General features: G+C 38.1%; 1 protein-coding gene across 2 annotated transcripts in view; it reads right to left on the bottom strand.

Annotated features, from left to right (window-relative positions):
• The window catches only part of Best3 (bestrophin 3), a 38,475-nt gene extending 22,319 nt beyond the window's left edge, over window positions 1-16,156 (bottom strand). Inside the window, exons 1-6 of one of the 2 annotated variants that reach the window (XM_048349796.1) lie at window positions 15,992-16,156; window positions 12,286-12,380; window positions 11,583-11,816; window positions 2,628-2,782; window positions 918-995; window positions 668-820 (exon numbers count right to left, since the gene is read on the bottom strand). In XM_048349796.1, the coding sequence (XP_048205753.1) occupies window positions 668-820; window positions 918-995; window positions 2,628-2,782; window positions 11,583-11,816; window positions 12,286-12,380; window positions 15,992-16,143 (867 nt within the window). In that variant the 5' untranslated portion in view covers window positions 16,144-16,156. Of the gene's footprint in view, window positions 1-667; window positions 821-917; window positions 996-2,627; window positions 2,783-11,582; window positions 11,817-12,285; window positions 12,473-15,991 lie in introns of those variants that run through there. The other variant, XM_048349797.1, reaches the window with a different exon arrangement.
• Between the last annotated feature and the right edge of the window lie 3,433 nt (window positions 16,157-19,589).

Below are 19,589 nucleotides of genomic sequence, written 5' to 3'. Positions count from 1 at the left end.
GGCTGGGAGGAGTGGGGAGGTGGTGTTGGTGCTGCTACAGCTGAGGAACCAGTGCAGCTCTACACTCAGCATTGGACAAGCCATTCTTACTGCTCAGACTGATTTTTAACTCCTGGAAAACCAATTGTCATAATTAATCTTTGTATTTCTGATTTTGATTCTTACAAGTATAAATTCTGATTTTGAAAATAGGATGTATAGTGTTGTGGGACAGTGAGTAAGACTTCAAGGAATTGTCAATAACAATTTATAGAAGATACAAAGACAATGTTAATGTTGAAGTTTGGTAGCCAAGCCTTTTTCTTATTCTTACTCTGTCTAGTTACTCTTTGTGGTCTAAAATATCAATACAGGCACAGTTATTACTTTAATTACACTATTCTCATCCTAATGGGAGCACTTGGAGACTTTAAAAAATCAATATAAGAATGTTCTTCTAATCTGTGTGTAATGAACTGCTTCAGAATGCTCCAATCCAGTCCGACAACAGCCCTGTCACTATAATCCTTCATGGAAAAGTAATCACATCTCTAAGCTCTTACATGATAAATCTACCACTGAGTCACTCATGAATGATTTGCTAAACACCTGAGTAGAGGATCAGCATAGAGAGTTTGGAATATGACAGGTTACAGAGTGGGTCTTAAGCACGGAGACTATTGGCTACCTTGAGCCATCCTGCATAGAAGAAGAACTGTAGGAGAGTAAAGATTGGAATGTAAAGATCTAAGTCATGCCCCGCATAGCCTTTGGTCGGATCCAAAAACTGTCGTCCAATCAGGCACGCAAAGAAGAAGGTGTAGACAGCAAGAGTGACAACCTGGAATAGAGAGAAACCAAAGTAAGAGGACAGTGCTGGCCGCCCTAGGGAGCTGAGGTGCCAAGGCAGGCCAGGAGAAATACAAAGTGGTTGATACCTGAGTGTAAACCAGTGGAATCCCGACCCAGTCATAGCCAAATAAGAGACTGCACCAGGAGCGATAGCGATTCATTTCCTAGGGCAGAAGCACATAGAATATGGTTGACAGAAATGATGAGTGTGATGAGAAATATTGACTATCACTCTGAACAGCCAGGCTGTTATGAATATATCTGAAAAAATGATGAGAACAACTTTGTAAAATGAATGAATTAGCTCCCAAGGTGTCTACCCAAGGAAAATACTGAAAAAACAAAACAAAACAAAACACAATGAACATCACTGAACAACACATGCAAGGATGTATTGTAGACCTCCAAAAATATTAAAATAAGACAGAACTTTATAGAAATAGTACTTGTTCTATTGCCTTCACAATGCATAATACACATGCCTAAATATATGTCCCCTAAATATATATACCTATACATATATATGTGTGTTCATGTACATAAATATAAATAATATATAGATATGCCCAAAATGATAATAGGAAGGAAATAGTGAATATTTAAAATAATTTTTAATTTTTTTTTTTTTTTTGCCAGTCCTGGGCCTTGGACTCAGGGCCTGAGCACTGTCCCTGGCTTCTTTTTGCTCAAGGATAGCACTCTGCCACTTGAGCCACAGTGCCACTTCTGGCAGTTTTCTGTATATGTGGTGCTGGGGAATCGAACCCAGGGCTTCATGTATTAGAGGCAAGCACTCTTGCCACTAGGCCATATTCCCAGCCCTTTAATTTTTTTTTTTTTTGTTGGTCCTGTGGCTTGAGCTATGGGCCTGGCATTGTCCTTGAGCCTTTGTGCTCAAGGCTAGTACTCGAACACCCGAGCCACAGATCTACTGGCTTCTTGTGGTTAATTAGAGATAAGAATCTCACAAACTTTTCTGCCAGGGCTGGCTTCAAATCCTGATCCTCAGATCTCAGCTTCCTATGTGGCTAGAATCACAGGTATGAGACACCTGTGCCTGGAAATTTTTAGTAGAAAAATTTGAAGAAAATTTCTGTTCTTCTCTTTTTGAAAAACACGATTGCACTAGATCTCAGGAGAAAAAATGATGTAAGTACATTCCTCCATAAATAGAGACTTTTGAATACTCATATTGTTATAAATGTATCTCTTGGGGCAGGGAGGACTGAAAGACATTGATTCTTTTCTGCCCTACATACTATTATCTAAGACAAAGAGGAAGAGCAAGTCTTCATTTGGGAGCAATTTTAAAACCATTTACTCTTTTTAATCCCCAAGCAGGAGACTGTCATGGCGTACCTATCCAGTCTTGGATAGATTTGTTTCTCTGGAAATTTCAGGGTTCTTTTGTTCAGTGGAGACAGTACTTTGTTCAATGGAGCACCTGAAAAATTGGGCTCAGTTAGAATATTCCAATTTATTTTTTCAGATTTTATTCTAGAATCTTGAGGCCAGGGATGGCAAGTGTGAACCTCCAAACCCTTGTCAGCCTGTGGTTAACACATGCTTATAGCATCTACTACACACCATGCTGTGTGACACACAGGAACCACTATGAGGCAATCTGAGTCTAATCTGTGCAGTGTTGTAGATTTTGATATTTATTTATTTATTTATTATCCAGTTCCTTGGAAGCAGATTGAGCAAAGCAGATCCTTCTTAATCCAGTCTGTTATACCCAAATGCCTGGGGCTCTATAATTGGCATCTGTTATTGATGCTTTATGATGTACTCACAGTCATCAGTGATTGTAGGTCGACGCTGTCTCTAATTCTACCTTCATCCCGGGCTTTAGTTGCAAGATTTCCAAACCAGATGAATGGAACCCAGTATTTCAGATGAGGTGATTTGAGGTGGTCAAATAATTTCCTTTCATCTGTTGTCATAAAACCTGTACAAAAATAAAAGTAGCTAGATTATGCAGTTAGTTTAGCATTCATAGGTTAAAAGACTTTCAGTCTATTACAGATGCATAGCTTGAGAATATAAAGAGAAATTCCTGTCTGTAATAGTTTGTACTTTTATTAGTATGGTAATAGGGACTGTGTGTATGTACATATTCATATGCACACACAAGTTATGCATCAATCGATGGTATAATGCAGGAACCATTCTGTGCCAAAATACACATTGGCAATCTCTGACAGAGAAGGTAATGGATCAGATAGTAAATGTGGGCTAGAATATTTAGGGAATTGTATTCTTTAGGTTTTGGTGTATTCACCTAAAATGTGGACCAATGCTGCTTAGAATTATTAGGATTACAAGGCTAAATATGTTAGAATACTTAGAATGGCACTAAGTACAGGATTCACAGGTCTGTTTCTTCTCCTCTTTCCTCGTAAAGCTTCTGAGAAGCCTTCCTTGACTTTCTCTTTCCCCTGGGACTTCTTCCCTATATAGCTCCCACATGGTACTTCCATTATAGCATATTTCTATATACTTACATTATAGTATTAGCTTATATTATGGTATTGTTAAATGGAAATGTTTCTCATGCTTAGACATTTTTGAAGACATTAGTCCCCAAAGTACTTGGCATGTGTTTTAGAAGTGTTTGTATAATTTTATGTGTTTATATATACATATATATTATTTGTGCATATATACATAACACACATACATATGTACATACACACACACACAAAGCAAATTTAAAAATACTGCAATTTACTTGGGCTTGCAGTAACCTCTCAGAGCTTCAGTTTTCTTATCTGTAAGAGAGATGATGCTATCTGCTTTATAAGGATGCTGTAGAACTACCTGAAACGATGAACTTTTGTTAAGATGTTGCATAACCCATAGCTTCTATACTATTAAGTGGGGAGAGTCATGTTATGTGGAGCTCCTTCTCCTCCTCTCGCATAGGGAAGAAGAGATTTGAATAATAGAAGAAGAGTCATGTAGCAGGTTTATTTAATAGACATCTACTCAGTGTCTACTATACTTCAGGGTTCATTCATATAGAAATGTAAGAAGCTACAATTTACACTTATTTTTTTACTTAAAAAATTTGATCAAGTAATTCAAATGGTACAAGTCTCATTTTCCCAGCCACATCATTAATTTCTTTGGAGTAAATCACCATCACTAGTTTATTAAGTACTCTTGCAGGGAGATCTCACAGATTTTAATGCATTCCTATTTTCTAAGATGGAAAGGGTTTTAGTTTATATACATATCTACCATTTACTTCTATTTTTAAGTTACCCCCCTCAGAGATTTTTTTAAATTAGCAGAGGACAGCAGCATTCCTGTTCTCTACTAACTTTAAATAATTGTCAATTATATACAATATTTTATTTACTTCTCTTTTGGATATTTAAGATATTTTTGCTAGTGAAACAAAAGCTAAACAAGTGCTGGCATTTCTCCCTATTTAGTATGAAGCCAATGTCTGAACCCTAGAAGATGACTGAAGATGTACTGAAGCACTCTCTTCCCATGACTGCAGTGTAATAAATCTTTCTTTGCCCTTCACTATGACTCTTGGTTTGGCATATGAGGCCAAGTGGCTGGACCTAATTTGGGACTCCTGAACTTTGGCTTAAGGGCCTAAAAACCATCTTTCTTTACTACAGGAAGTTATAGGTAAATTTGACCTGTCTCAGCCTTAAGCTGAAGACTTGCTACATCTCTTCTTCCTTTAGCTGGAAGCCAATTCTCAGATATTCCATATCAATTGTCTAGCAATTATATTCTTGGGATTTAGAGTACAATTGAAAAAAATGATCCCACTTGCTTACGGGCTGCAATCTCTGTAATTTGACCAAATAATAACTGTCTCTGGTTAGTTTTTTTTATTCTGGAGTATGTATCAAATTGTGCTAGTGAGTCATTTCTTCATTTCCAAGCAGAAAGCAAATATGCTGAGTGAGAGCTTCTGTACTGTAGACGCTACAGTAGGAGTTAGGTCCTTCAATCCATGCAGGACATCTCTTGATCAGAGGGGAGTAGATGATTTGCAAGATTTTAGAACCAAGTAGATTGGATACTCTTTCAGGATCTGGGAAAGATGGATGGCAGATCAGACATTGATGCTTCAGGAGTACAACCCTTTCCCCCATTACAAGGTCATGACCCTCATCTCTAAAATTATTATTTACAATTATTAATGGACAGCAATATCAATTGTCTGATCTTCCACCATCCAGTCTCCTTCTTTTGGCTTTTTGTTTCTAAACCATTTTCCCTAAGGCCCTATCCATTCCCCTGGCTGGCATGGCTATTCATTCTGCTGTTGTTACATATTTCTAGGATTTCTCCTGATATCTCATTTTCTTTTGGCTGGTTCTGGTCTATGTAGTGATTTTCATATTATTTGTCACTCACACCCAAAACCCACCCTTTTTTAGTATTACTAATCAGAGTAAAATATCGCTATCTCTGATAATATAAACATTTGTTTGTATTGACTAGCAACTCAAGTGATAGTTTAATGGATCTGCTATTTTAGGCCAAATTTTTATTTATTTATTCATTCATTCATTTTGGCTAGTCCTGGGGCTTGCACTGAGGGCTTGAGTAATGTCCCTGGCTTCCTTTTACTCAAGGCTAGTGCTCTACCACTTGAGCCACAGTGCCACTTCCGAATTTTTCTGTTTATGTGGCACTGAGGAATGGAACCTAGGGCTTCATGCATGCTAGGCAAGCACTCTGCCACTAAGCCACATTCCCGGCCCCTAGGACAAATTTTAATTGTCCTCAAGCTAAAGGATCAATTAAGTCAATTGACAAACAAGATTCTAGTCATCATGGATTTTGTCTGCTGTATCATTGGCCTAGTTTTCCTTGGTCCAAGCAGAGGCAGATGTACTTTGCCTTTAAAGCAAAGGATCAAGTGAGGTTTTATTAGAAGGAAGACTAAAAGGCATCTCGCAATTTGAAGGCCAGGTTTGATGCCAGTTCTTTCTCAAGAGAAAGTTGTGCATTGAGAGTCTGAGCCTTTCTCAGAGGACTGACTTTTGCAGGAAGATTGCAACATTCCTGGCTCATTTTCAGTTCTTTTCTCCAAATGCATGCAAAAAGAAGTACCACTTCTACTGGAGTTGTCCTTTAAGTATAATAGGGAGAGTTTAGAAATTCCTGTCAACTGGGAAAGTCAAAGAGAGAGGGATGAAATAAAAAAAATGACAATACTGTGCAGAATACTATCTCAAACCTTTTCTATCATGAACCACAGGGATACATAGGTGATTGAAGAAACAATTATTGGGGGTTGGGAATGTGGCTTAGTGGTAGAGTGCTTGCCTAGCATGCACGAAGCCCTGGGTTGGATTCCTTAGTACCACATAAACAGAAAATGCTGGAAGTGGCGCTGTGGTTCAAGTGCTAGCCTTGAGCAAAAGAAGCTCAGGGACAGTGCCCAGGCCCTGAGTTCAAGCCCCAGGACTAGCAAAAAAGAAAGAAAGAAATGGCCCTTCTACTCAATGTTTTCTCTATTATTCTATTCTATTCTGTTCATCTACTCTATTGGGTTATTTCTCATTTTGTCCTTTAAAATGGTGGTGGTCCAATGCCATTAAAATGATAACTTAACAATGAGTTATAGCCCATAGAATAGAAAGTTTGTAAGATGTAGTGGAGTAAAATCAATTTCTGGAGAAGCAACACTGGATGGAGATAGAGACACTGCTTTATTTTACTGAAAAGACCAAAACATCTCTAGTCAGACACTATCCCTGTCCCTAAGTTAGTATCCCATTGGATGTTTACTGCTTGGTATGTAATGATGCATAAGAAAATAACATACATCAAATTACATTTCTTAACTCCTCATTTGACTTTTATTTGTCCTGAGTGACTAGATATGAGGCGAATTACATATAAAACAGATGTGCCCCAGTGAAGTGGCTCCTAAACTACACAATATTGAATCCTAATGCCAGGGTGGGAGCCAGATGCTAGGATTTATTTATTTTTTTTTTTAAGATCCTCAATAGTTCTTGCATGCTGCACAGTTAGGGAATCTACTGCTCTCATGCTGCGTTTTAACATTCCTATTTGGAGTCAGACATCCTGCATTGCTTCTGGGAAATTCAGTTAAATGTGGATTCCTGGGCTTCTAATTCCCAATGATTCAGATTCCCTAGGCTGCCTGGGAGACTGGGAGTCTAAATACACTCCCTGGAAAATTCAGTGATTGCACTTTCAGAAACAATGGGCAGATTGACTTTAATTCCTAAAGCCGAACTATGGGGAAACTTCAGACTCTGACCATACAATGTTGCCTCTCTGAGGCACGAATTCCAGGAGGGTTGGTTCAGCTTTGCCCTTTGTCCCCTGTGAGGAGTAAGTGCACAAAGGTAAGTCAAGCTTCACTGGCAGGAAGAAGCTCTGTGTGTTCCAGGTTCATCATGTGAGACTATAGGGATAACTGACTCAGCCTCTGAAAGTTCGGCCAACAAGAAAACTTGGCACAGCCTTGAATACCACTGTTTCCCTAGCTCATCTCTCCTATAACCCAGGGCAGTTGGAGATTTCAGAGACCAAGTAGTGCCAGAGCGGTGAAATGCAAACAGCAGAAATGACAGAGAAAACATCAGCAGATCTCTGAGCGGAAATGACATACAAAATTCAATTGAGTTTACTTGGGTGGAGGAGAGACAAATAGATGAAATGACCTAGGCCAGAAACTCAAATGAGGCTAGTCTTCATTTAGCTACTATATCTAAGTCAGAATTTGTAGTAATTCAGCAGCCCCTTGACAACTGGGAACTACCTTGTGTGAATGTCTGTGAACCATCAGACTCATTGGAAATTCTAGCAGTCTCATTATGCTTCTTGTAGTCACAGAAGAAGCTTTGGGAGTGACACATTAAGGTAAAAGGATTTTTAGAAAAGCAAAATATATCTTTCTCTCAAAAAGATCATTCCAGGGACTTTTGACGTAACAGAGATTATTTTTAGTTTCATTGTGTTGTTTCTCTTTTTAATGTAAGCCAAAATAAAAAGCTTTTTATTTTTAACTTAAGAAAAATTTCCTGTAACATCCAATCATACATATTTTCCTGACAGCAGGCAGGTGTAATTGGTTTAAGTTCTCATTATTATGCCTCTTGAATGTCCCAGTTATAAGCAAGGAGATCAGCAACTAGCGACTAGCTGGGCTTGCCCAGCTCTTTGTGTGTCAGCATTGCCTTTCCAGGTGCTGTGAAAGGAGGTGCTGGTCTTTGTTCTCTTTCTCCTTCTCTCCTCCTTCCTCTTGGGCAGCAGGGAATCTTAGATACGAGAGCCTGCCCTCCAGCAAGAGCAAGAAGGGCTGGTCCAGACACTCCATTGCTTTAAAGCTCATTGTTTTTTTCAGTTCATGACCCAGGACCACCTGCCATCTCCAGGCGCTTGTGAAACATACTGTTCCTACCCCAGACCTACAGAATCAAAATCTCTAGCACCTTGGGATCCATGTTATTAGAAATTTTGATTTTACAATATCTAATGTGCACTGAAGCTTCAAAACACATGCTTTTCCTTACAAGTGACTTTATATAAGAGTCAGCTGGCAAAGTAATTATATATAATATATCATATATATCATGATATACTTACATCATGATATAAATTATATATATATGATATATTGGTTTCTCAGATGGGCAGTATTGCATAGTCAGTGTCTGAAGTTCCCCCATAGTTCTGCTTTAGGAATTAAAGTCTATCCACCCATTGTTTCTGAAAGTGCAATCATAGAATATTATATATATTTATAATTATATAATATGTAAAATAAATAATATTATATATGCATATATATATATATAGAGAGAGAGAGAGAGCCTTTAGCATTGCCCCTCCTTTTGCCTTCTACCCTGCAGCTCCCAGTGGTGTATTTATCTGTCTTCTCTGCCCTCAGGCATGGGCAAGTGCCCTGGCTCTGGATGCTGGATACCTGCCAAACATTTTCTGCCGTCCCTGAACTTCCTATTCTTCCCAGAAACCTTGGCACAGGCCAAGGGCAGCCAGGGAGTGGCTGAGGCTTGTGTCCAGTTGGGAGAACTTGGACATTGTCCCAGCAAGCAGTGTCTGAGTCAGACCTCTCCACAGAAGGAGCAGGAAGTTCCATGAGTCAGCTGTGTAGTGGACAGAGGGTGCTGTGCTGGCCCCCAGGCCTCTGCAGTAGTGCTCCTGGCTCAGAGGTCATTGGCTTGGAACCTTTGCCCTGCCCCCTAACACACTGACCTTCTACTCCTGTGAGCATAAGCTAGGCCCAGTACATTCTCTGCCTTCAAAGAGCACTGAGAAATAGAAAGATTCCCCCTTTCCTTCAAAAGAGAAAAGCCTGGCAGAGATTTGTACAGTGTTTCGTGAAACATACACTCAAACACAATGAAACCATGCTATCCTGTTTCCTTCACTCTATTGGGTTGCCCCTCAGACCTGAGTCCAGCTCAGGCCCCTGAGCTCATGTCTGACCAGAGGCTCCAAAGGCATCTCCTTCACTAGCCACCCTGGCTTCCTCTTGAGATGTGTGTGTGTGTGTGTGTGTGTGTGTGTGTGTGTGTGTGTGTGTGTTTCCAATACTGGGGCTTGAACTTTGCTCTTTTCTCTCAAGTCTGCCTGGCTCTCTGTTACTACATACCTCTATTTCCAGCTTTTTTTGGAGAGTCTCATAGACTTTTCTGCCCTTGCTGGCTTCAAACTGTGATCCTCAGATCTCAGCTTCCTGAATAGCTGGGATTCCATGCATGAGCCACCAGTACCCAGCAGTGATGTGCTTTTAATATGGAGGTGACACTAGGAGAATATGAATGGCTTTGAGAATTGGAGCTGGACTCTGAGTCCTTCCAAAACTCTCTCCATTCCAAGGATATATCGGAGCTGGAGAGCTATCACCTTGGTTCACCCAAGTAGACTTTAAGTTTCCTTTATTAATTTGGATGGGACCATTCTTTTTGGTTTGTGTGTAGGTCTTTCTTCAGGGTTTGCAATTCTTAATTTTTTTATTTTTTAGACATTAGTGTAAGAAAATGAAGTGGAACTGCTTTTTCACTTGGTTCATACTGCAGTGGATCAGGAAACAGGATGTTCTAAAGTGATGAGTCTTTTAAGGTAACCACAGTCAATGTTCTGACATTGGTTGAAGCATTTTCAACATAATATTAAGAAATCACAAGGCACTTACCAGGCACCAGATATTGCTCTGAATATTTTGCAAATGCTGAGTTATTTTTTGTTCTCATAATAAGCCTGCAAGGTGTATCAGACAGGTGTCAATGTGACTGCAGCCCATGTTGTGAATGAGGAAAGTGAGGCACAGAAAGGTTAAGGACAACAGCTTGTCAATGGTGGGGTACAGATTCAATTGCTTAATCTGCACATAGTCACTATGCTGCCCATGTGAGAAGATAAAAGAGAAAACAACAAAAAGCCAATAAAACACTCCAAACAAATATTCTTAGCAAAACTCTATTTTCAAAGACAATTCAAGAAAGGCAACTGGATATTGCAATCTAATTTAAGACTATACTCAATAATATAAAGGCAGAATGTCCTCTCATGGTTCTTTTTTTTTTTTTTTGAGATATTTGGGATTATATTTGCTAGGCAAGCCATTTACCATTTGAGTCATGCCCCAGCCTTTTTGCTTTCCTGATGGAGTCTTGTGCTCTTGCCAGGGGCCAGCCTTGGATCCTGATTCTCCTGCTTATGCCTTTCACAGCTGAGATTATTATCTGTTCCACCATGCCTGGTCTGTCTTTGAGATGTGGTCTTGCTAACTTTTGCCCAGGTTATACTCAAACCTCTTGTCTCTGCCTCCTAACTATTTGGGATTACAGGTATAAAAAAACCATACCTGGTCATACTAAGAAACTTCTTTACTAAGTATTTGTGAACTAAAGAGAACCCATCTTTTATACATGATTTATTCTCAGCACACCTAGGAACCCACCCGGACTTTGAGGGCTAGGAAGATAAAAACAGATCCACAGGGAAAGAGCCTTTTACTGCCATCTCTCGGCATCGGCCTAGAAGAAAATGGACATTTTTGACTCGACTCTACACAAGCCACCTCATGCCTGTAATCCTGTACTCAAGAGACAGACATCGGGAAGATGTGGTTTGAGGCCAGCTGCACAAAAAGTTTACAAGACCCCGTTCAACCAATAAAAGCTGGGTGGGGTAGTGTGTGCTTGTCATCTCAGCTAAGTTGGTAGCAGTTGGTAGCTAAGTTGGAAGCAGTAATAGAATAATCTTAGTCCAGACCACTGAGAACTACCTGAAAAATAACTAAACAAATAGGGATAGGAACATGGCTCAAGTAGTAGATGACTTACTTAGCAAGTACAAGGTCATGAATTCAAATCCCAGAACCACTACCACACATACCCACACCCACACACAGAAACAACAATAACAAAAATCCAAGATAAATACATAAAGTGCTGGAAAGTTGTAAGGGAATATTGCAGGTTGTTTTAGAAATATGATCTTTAGTACTCTATTTGTCTTTAGTCAGTCGTATTTATCATAAGCAGATTATTTGCTACCTTCTTCCACTTCCCTAGTAAATTTCTTGAGGACAAGAGCCAGGTCTTGAATGTTTATCTATGCCTCTCAAGGTTGTTCCTGATATAGAGCAGATAGTCAGTAACCGTGTCTTAAGTGAATTCATAAAGGGGGTTTCAGAAGAATTTGAGAGGTCCTTCTCTGAGTTGAGAGGGAGTCATGGAAGGAAGAGAAGTTCACCATACCTGCTTCAACCACATGGTCCATCGTTGGAAATCTTTTGTACACGGCTGTGCTCACAGAGCGGAAGATGAGCAGGGATGTGAGATTTACATAACGCATCAGAGTCCTTCGGAGCAGGCGCCCATGCTGGTCACTTCCATGAACACTGCTGGAGATGAGGAACATCAGCCTGTCTGGCCAGGGCAGGTTCACAAACTGATTCCACCATCGGTTCACTACCAGAGTAACATAAAACCCTGCAGAGTAACAGGAAATTATAAAGCTATTTCTTAGCTCAGACATCTTGGGGATAAGAATGCTTTTTAGCAAAATTTTAGCCTTTTTATTTCTTTTTTTTTTTTAAGGGTTGGGAATAAGAACAAAAAAATTATACCTAAGAATGAACCTTAAGTCATTTGTGCCTGGCACTGCCAGGGCAACTAGTTAAGTGGGTATTAGAATTTATATATTGAGGTAAAAATGGAGGATTAGTGAAGAGAAAGCTTAAGGGTCCAATAGCAGAGGATTACCTCAAACTTATTTGGTGTTAATTTAGCAACTGCAGCCCTCAAGGCAAACGTTAGAGTTGGTTCTGCCGTTTCTGCCGTGGTGCAAGCGGTGGCTTTTCAGGCATGCCTCCCAGCCGGGGCACACTCACATGCAGTCATCCTGTCATCCTAAGGGAGACAGCTGTGTGGCTGCACTCTGCGTGTGACCTATACTTACCAAGCACAAAGGTTACTGGAATTTGTTCAGCATATCTGTCACAGTAAATTGATAATTTTTCAAAGTAACGTTTTTGGGCTCCTGTAAGTAACAATCTGGAGCAAAAATAAAATGCACAGCCCTTTATGATATTATACTTCTGCACCTGCTTTGCAAGTGACATTACGTGCAAACAAGTAAGCACAAGTAATCTCAGGGGTTTTCTTTCTTTCTTTTTTTTTCCCCCAAAGGGAACTATAACTTTTTTGTTTTTACTCATACTGATGTGTCTCAAAAACTTTTTAGTTGTACCAGCTTTTTTTGTTTGTTTGTGTGTGTGTGTGTGTGTGTGTGTGTGTGTGTGTGTGTGTGTGTGTGTGTGTGTTTAACTGGGGCTTGAATTGGCCTGAGTGTAGTTCCTTAGCTTTTTTGTTCAACTACTTGAGCCGCAGCTCCAGCTGGTTAATTGGAGATAAGAGCTTTATGGACTTTCTTACTGGGGCTGGCTTCAAACTGTGATCCTTATATCTCAGCCTCCTGAGTAGCTAGGATTACAGGCATGAACTAAAGTACTAAAGTTTTTAGTACATAAATGTTTTTGATCACTAAATAGGGGGATTTGTTAACTATTTTATTTTTTTAAACTTTATATTTAAAGTTTTATGTAATTTCTTCATTGGATTTGGAGCTAATCATGTTATAAAGTAGTGCATTTTAAATTTATTCATCAGGAATGCTTAAAATTAGACAATATTAAGTAGACTAGACTTATTGTCATTATTAATAATATCATTTGACATATTGATCTTTCTCCTGAATGCAACTCAGTGCATTCCAGATTATACATGTTGCACTTCAAAGGCTATTGCAATCGTTTGTTTTAAAGGCCATAATTATTTAAAATATAAGTAAAACAGATTGAACAATGAGAAGCAAAAACTTGTAATATTACATTTAGTCACCATCTCAAAGTACTTATTATAGATCTGTTCCAGCCTGCCCCAACTCAGTTTTGGTGTTGTTAAACATAATTGCATTTAATGAGACCATTATGGCTATGTATATTATAGGGATGGAATTCAGAGACAGAATTGTCTAAAGGCAGGTTAATAATAATGATCAAAGTATGGAAAGAGAAGTCACACACATGAATTTGTGTCAATCAGTGAATGCAGCTGTTCCAAAGGACGAAGGAACCAAAGAAAGATCCATAGCAACCAAGGCCACTTTGGGTGAGTTGATCCAGGAAGCAGAGGGCTAATGAGCTAACAGTGCACAACCAATCAGATTGCAGGAGGTGGTTCTGACAAAGAAGTTGCTCAGAGTGTAGGTGGGTGAGGAATGACTATCTCAGTTTCTGATTAAGTCTGACAAGACTTTATGGAGTCAGTAGAAGCTAATAAGAGAGATGCTGACTGGTTGCACGGATTATATCAGAGTTCTGTCAATGATATGTCACCGTCAGAGTGGTTTGTTAATACATAAAAAAAGTCAAGGAGAATTTGATGTGGAAAGCACAGATCTTAGGGTCAGACCAAACCAAATTTTAGTCCAGATCTGCTACCTACAGATTTAGATGTAGAGAATATTTTCTGGTCTTCCTGAGCCTCCGTTCTCTCATTTGTTAATGAGGATATTAACCTGTTATGAGGAATATACATACATATGTACATACATAAAATGTATGACCTCATACTTAATAATAAAATGGTTTTATTACTAATTGGCTAAAGAGAAGTATTTAGATGATACATATGTAGATATTTTAATAGAAAAATTTATAGAGATTATTTTGTCAAATATCTCCAAAATAAGAAGACAAATAATCTAAAAAATAAACTCTGATTCTGTTTTATGACTTTCATAAAGTATAAATATTTGCTCATAATAAGCAATAAAAACCTTAAGGTTATTGCTAGATATGAGAATGAAACCATGTTCATATTTTTACACAGGTATGTTTGACTTTTTTGGCAAATTCAATCTATGGGTCTTGGTAAACCTTTGGTTAAAATAAAAGGATCTACTTTAACAAGTGTTTACAGTTAAACTTTTTTAAAAATGAAGGAAAACTTGAACTAATGTTTATTACTATAAATGTTACAGAAACAATCATTAAACTATGGGAAAACATATGCATGTATTTTGGGGAAAGCATAAGTTTGAGACTGGAGCAAAACTTCAGTTCCTAAGGAACATTTCTGGCTACATTGCAACTGTTCTAAGGGCTATTCTATTCTAAGCAGCAGTAGCAGCAATACACTCACATTAGTAAAAATAAACCAGTGAGATAATTATCCTGAAACATGGTTCCACTATTTCATATTCTGAAAGTTTAGGTGGCATATAAGCAAATTGTCAAACTTATCTCCCAACATACCATCTATCATCTATAACATAGCTGAGAATTTTAAATAACACTATTCCTCTGAAAGCATTTTTTTCTGGAATGTATATCACTAAGTATGCTTGTTTGGAATGGCAGTTTTGGTGGGTAGTGAAATAGTTCTTCCATTTTGCTATTGATAACTATTAGCTAGCTAAGTTAATCTCCCTCTTCTCCCAATGGATTCTTGTTGCTGCAAGGAAGAACGTAGGTATCAGAAATGTCACACAAATCTGCTCATCTGTAGAAAGAAGGAAAGTAAACCGATACACATAGAAAAGGTAGGAAATACAGCCTCAAAAACTTTTAGCTTTCTCATTTCTATTTCCAACTTCCTCCAGAGAAGAAATGTATGCTTTCCATTTAAATAAAAGGACTCATAAAGCTTCACTTTTATCATACTTCTCAAGTTTTATTTTTAATTTTTATTTTTTTTGTCAGTCCTGGGGCTTGGACTCAGGGCCTGAGCACTGTCCCTGGCTTCTTTTTGTTCAAGGCTAGCGCTCTGCCACTTGAGCCACAGCGCCACTTCTGGCCATTTTCTGTATCTGTGGTGCTGGGGAATTGAACCCAGGGCCTCATGTATATGAGGCAAGCACTCTTGCCACTAGGCCATATCCCCAGCCCCGTTCTCAAGTTTTATTAAGGCTGTAATTTTCAGTTATGGGAAAAAAATTCTTGAACATAATACTCCTCAAATATTCTATCAATCTGAAAAGCATAGGTTGTGTTGTCATAAATTTCTGCTTTTTAAACACAAAATGCCCTGAAATCAGAAGACATGAAGAAAATACATTCATCTTCAGGTCTTAATTCTTTGATAGAAGTACAGACAAGGTTGGAGAGCACCATCCTGCATAAGAGCTCATCATTCCAGGCAAAAGGAAAGAAATTGCTGGATAAACACGGATGTATTAATTCCGTATGTCAGTACAATAAATGGTGAATTCACAAATTCAGACTGTGTATGATATGGTTGAAAGAAACATAAATAACTTCACCTGTGGACTTTGCCTATTTAAAATCATTCCATAGTAAGGGTCTAGAAAATCTTTCATTTTATGTCTAAAACAATAGGCTTAGTATCTTAGCATGATCAATTCATATGGAGCTGGAATGAGAGTCTTTTGAATCAGAGAGTTATAGTCTATTTAACATCCTAAAAATGGTTAGGTAAGGATTAACATACCCTATCCTGTGGAGAAGACAACAGAGAGGTTCATGCAAAGGAAGAGGTTACATAATGCAAAAATCAGCAGCAACCAATGGGTTCAGATTTTTGAGACTGTATTCCTACATAATAGTTGATAGCCACTTACGAACTCATGCAAATCAAAGTACCTGTACACCAAACTTATGGCTGTGTAAAGAACAGCAAAAACAATGAATTCCCTGTACAGTAGTTTGTAGATGCTGCCTCTCCACTTGAGGAGTAACCTATGAAATCCAAAAAAGGTCGCATTTGCTACTTTACTGGAGTAAGTAACAGTCATCTTGGGTAGTTTTTTTTTTCTAGAAGAGCAAGAAGACAAAAGACAAATAAAATGTCATATTCAAAAAGGGGCATAAATCTGTATAGAAAAGAAAACCAAACCAGTAATCAATCAACAATATTTCAGTTTTTACAATGTGGAACTTGGTGGGCAATAATTGTGTCACTAACCAGCATCTCAGCGTAAGATCTTTTTAGCAGAGAAGGGGAGGAAAGGAGATACTGGCAAGAGGGATTTTAGAAATCTTAAAATTACTTTACATTCTTAAACAGTATTTATTAGATTATACAGTCATTGCTCAATTAATATTTGAATAAAAAGACATGAGATGTAATGTCATCAATCGTCTGTTTCCTTAGCACATGGGAGGATTTAGCATTTTGAGATGCTAAATTAACTGATGCTAAATTAAGTTTCATTTTTCTTTTTTTTGGGAGGGGGGGTGCTGGTCCGGGCACTTGAACTCAGGCACTGGGCGCTGTCCCTGAGCTTTTTTGCTAGCACTTCATCACTTGAGTTATACTTTGAGCTATATAGCTCTTGGTAAACCTTTGATTATGATATAAAGATCTACTTTAACAAATATTGCTTCACTTGTGGCTTTTTGGTGGCTAATTGGAGATTAAGACCAAACTTAGTGTTTATTTGAAAGTGATGCAAAGAGGTATTTATTTTATTTCCTCAGGGAAAGGTATGGCTTTCCTGTTAAAATTAAGGAGATATTGTTGGAAAGAAGTAAGTCTCTTTGGCACTTTTACTGAAGATTTTAGTTGGATGTGAGGAAATGGTGATATTGAAAAAGTAAACTTCCCCCAAAGTCTCACAAAAATGCTTAGGGATGGTTGACTCTGTTTGGAGTGGAACAAAGGAGGCCATTCTGCAGGACTCTTTCTACTGGATTCATTTTATGGATGTGGATAGAATGAGACCATGCCCCCAAGCCTGGCTTTGTTTAGAATCCCATCACTTGTCATGAAGATACTAAACTTTCATCTTTGTGATATATGGCCCAAAGCTAATCTTTGAAAAATCCTGCTCGGATACTAGCTAACATGGATTGTATGCAGGTAGCATGAGATCTCTCTGAAACCTTGAATTTCTCAAAAGGTCATAGGAGGAGAGTTTCATAGAGCAACTTAGACAAAGAGCATAAACTTTCAGGTAGAATTATAATCCACACAGACAATAAATTCTATAACACATGTGTCATAAAAGTGTTTAAAAAATAAAAGGTAACATCACATTTTTATCAGAAATAAGCAAACTTGGTCTTTATTCAGACCTAAGAAAACAATCTACTTCTAATTTGCCCTCTTTCTCGAAGAAAATGAAACTCTCCAGATACATTTAGCACTTGAAAGAAAAATCACAAACTTAATAAAGAAATCAGGACATTTTGGCATATGTATGCAGCATTATGAAAGGATGGGCATGATGCCACCAAAGCGGTTTCATTTGCCCAGCTTTACCTTGCTTTATTTGTCTAACGCTGAGAGAGGAGCATAATAAATTAAGCCCATTTCATAATTTGTTCTCATAGGCAGGGCAGTTTTAAATATCAGTCCTCAAATAGCTTTCCCATCTTTCATTGAACAGTTCACACTTCTATTTCTGCTCTATCAGAAAAACGAAGCCCACATAGCTTAGAGGTCAGAGTTAAAATGCATAGATTTACTGGGTGCCACTAACCTTTTTATATGGAGTCTCCGATAGGGAAGAAAGTCTTCAAATGGCAGGCTTCTCCTGAAGAAGTTCCTTCAGGTCAATTCGGGGGCCCCTTGGTTCACACTTCACTCGTGGGTGAATAGTCAGATTTTCTTTCTGTTCTCTGGCTACTGTGAAGATCCGGCGTGTAACAAGCACATGGGTTAAATGTTTTTCCACTTGTGGAGGCCTGTTTATGCCAATTTGCCCACTGATGACAGTTATAGCCGGGAACAAACAGAAGTGACAGCTGCTGATGTTGCTTTTTTCTCATCTATAATTATAACTCCACCTGCCGCCCAAAGTACCCCTTTGAATAAGAAGTCAGTGGTGACGGACAGGAGGGATAGTGGCCGTGTTAAGTCCATTTGATTCAGTTCAACTCTACCTTGGGATCAAGGAAGAGAAGTCTATTTTCCCCTCAAGAATTATGAGACCCCTCTAGTTGAAACAAACCAAACCAAACCAAAACAACAAAACCCCAACTCCTCCCCAAATCCAAGAACCAGGACAGTCTCTTGGTGCTTGAAATGAAGACTAAATCTTAGGAAGCTGTCAACTGAGGAAGACAAGAATATAACTAGGATTTTTGCTCATTTGAATGGTATTGAGAATGCTTTTCCGTTAAAAGAGAAAGAATCAGAAAAGTGTAGAGAATTAGGATCTGATATGGCTTGGAATAGTTGAAAACGTACACCCTGATTTATTAGTTTGTTATTTTTCCATGGTTAGAAAACTTTAAATCAAGTAATGAATAATTAATTTCAGGGTCAATACCTAGGGCCTTTCTGACTATCTAAAGTAACTTGTGTATCAATCATTTATTTAGTCATAAGATTAAAGAAAATGATTTTTACAAAGATGCATTTTTTTGTGCAGAAATATGTTATTCTAAAATCAAAAGAATACATATAATAAGAATTTAAAATCCCTCTGAAAAAGTGTGTGATTTCTTCTAAGTTTTCTCCATTTGATATGTATTTAACTAATTTCTTTGTCAAACTAAAACTATCTTCATGACAGAATTTTATTTTGTCTTTAATTTTTTGCTCTAGTCCTGTTAAAGTTTCAATTAAAGCCTTGAAAATAATGGATATTCACTATGTTCTTACTGTTTGATGATCACCTTCCCTTCACACTGTTATACTATCTGGGAGGAGGGACTTTGTGAATGCTTAAATAGCACATACACAATATAAAGTGCTTCACATCATCTTATATTGGGATTGCCATAGAAGTGGTTGGAGGGGTCTGATGTTAGTTTGATAAAGGTTTTCAAGACTGATCAGTGCCAAAGAATCTGAGAAAATCTAAACTTGGATGTTTATAAAATGGAAATTTGGAGGCATTTCCCACTGGATATGTTGTGATATAATTTCTATTACTCTTGACTTTAAAATCAGATCTTCCTCCTCCTCTGTGAGGTGCTGTCAGCCCTGTTGGTTGGTCTCATTTTTCAAACAAGTGATTGAATCATTTTTTTCATTAGAGTTTTTATAGAAAACCATATAGGATATTAAATAACTTTATGATAGGGCAGTCCTTATAGAAGCAACTCACAAGACTCAGAAGAAATATATTTGACTACAATTGAAACAAGTTCAACAAAATGCTATAAACAAGCATAAAAGCTCAGATAGCCCAGAAGGGATTATTTCATATTTGAAAGCATATAAATATAAAATAATGTTATGAATATATATTGCTACTATATATAGCTAACCCTCCATGCTTGTGGGTTT

The sequence above is a fragment of the Perognathus longimembris genome, chromosome 1 (assembly GCF_023159225.1).
Source record: "Perognathus longimembris pacificus isolate PPM17 chromosome 1, ASM2315922v1, whole genome shotgun sequence".
In the NCBI taxonomy this organism is placed as follows: Eukaryota; Metazoa; Chordata; class Mammalia; order Rodentia; family Heteromyidae; genus Perognathus; species Perognathus longimembris.
This window is presented reverse-complemented; position numbering and strand designations above follow the sequence as displayed.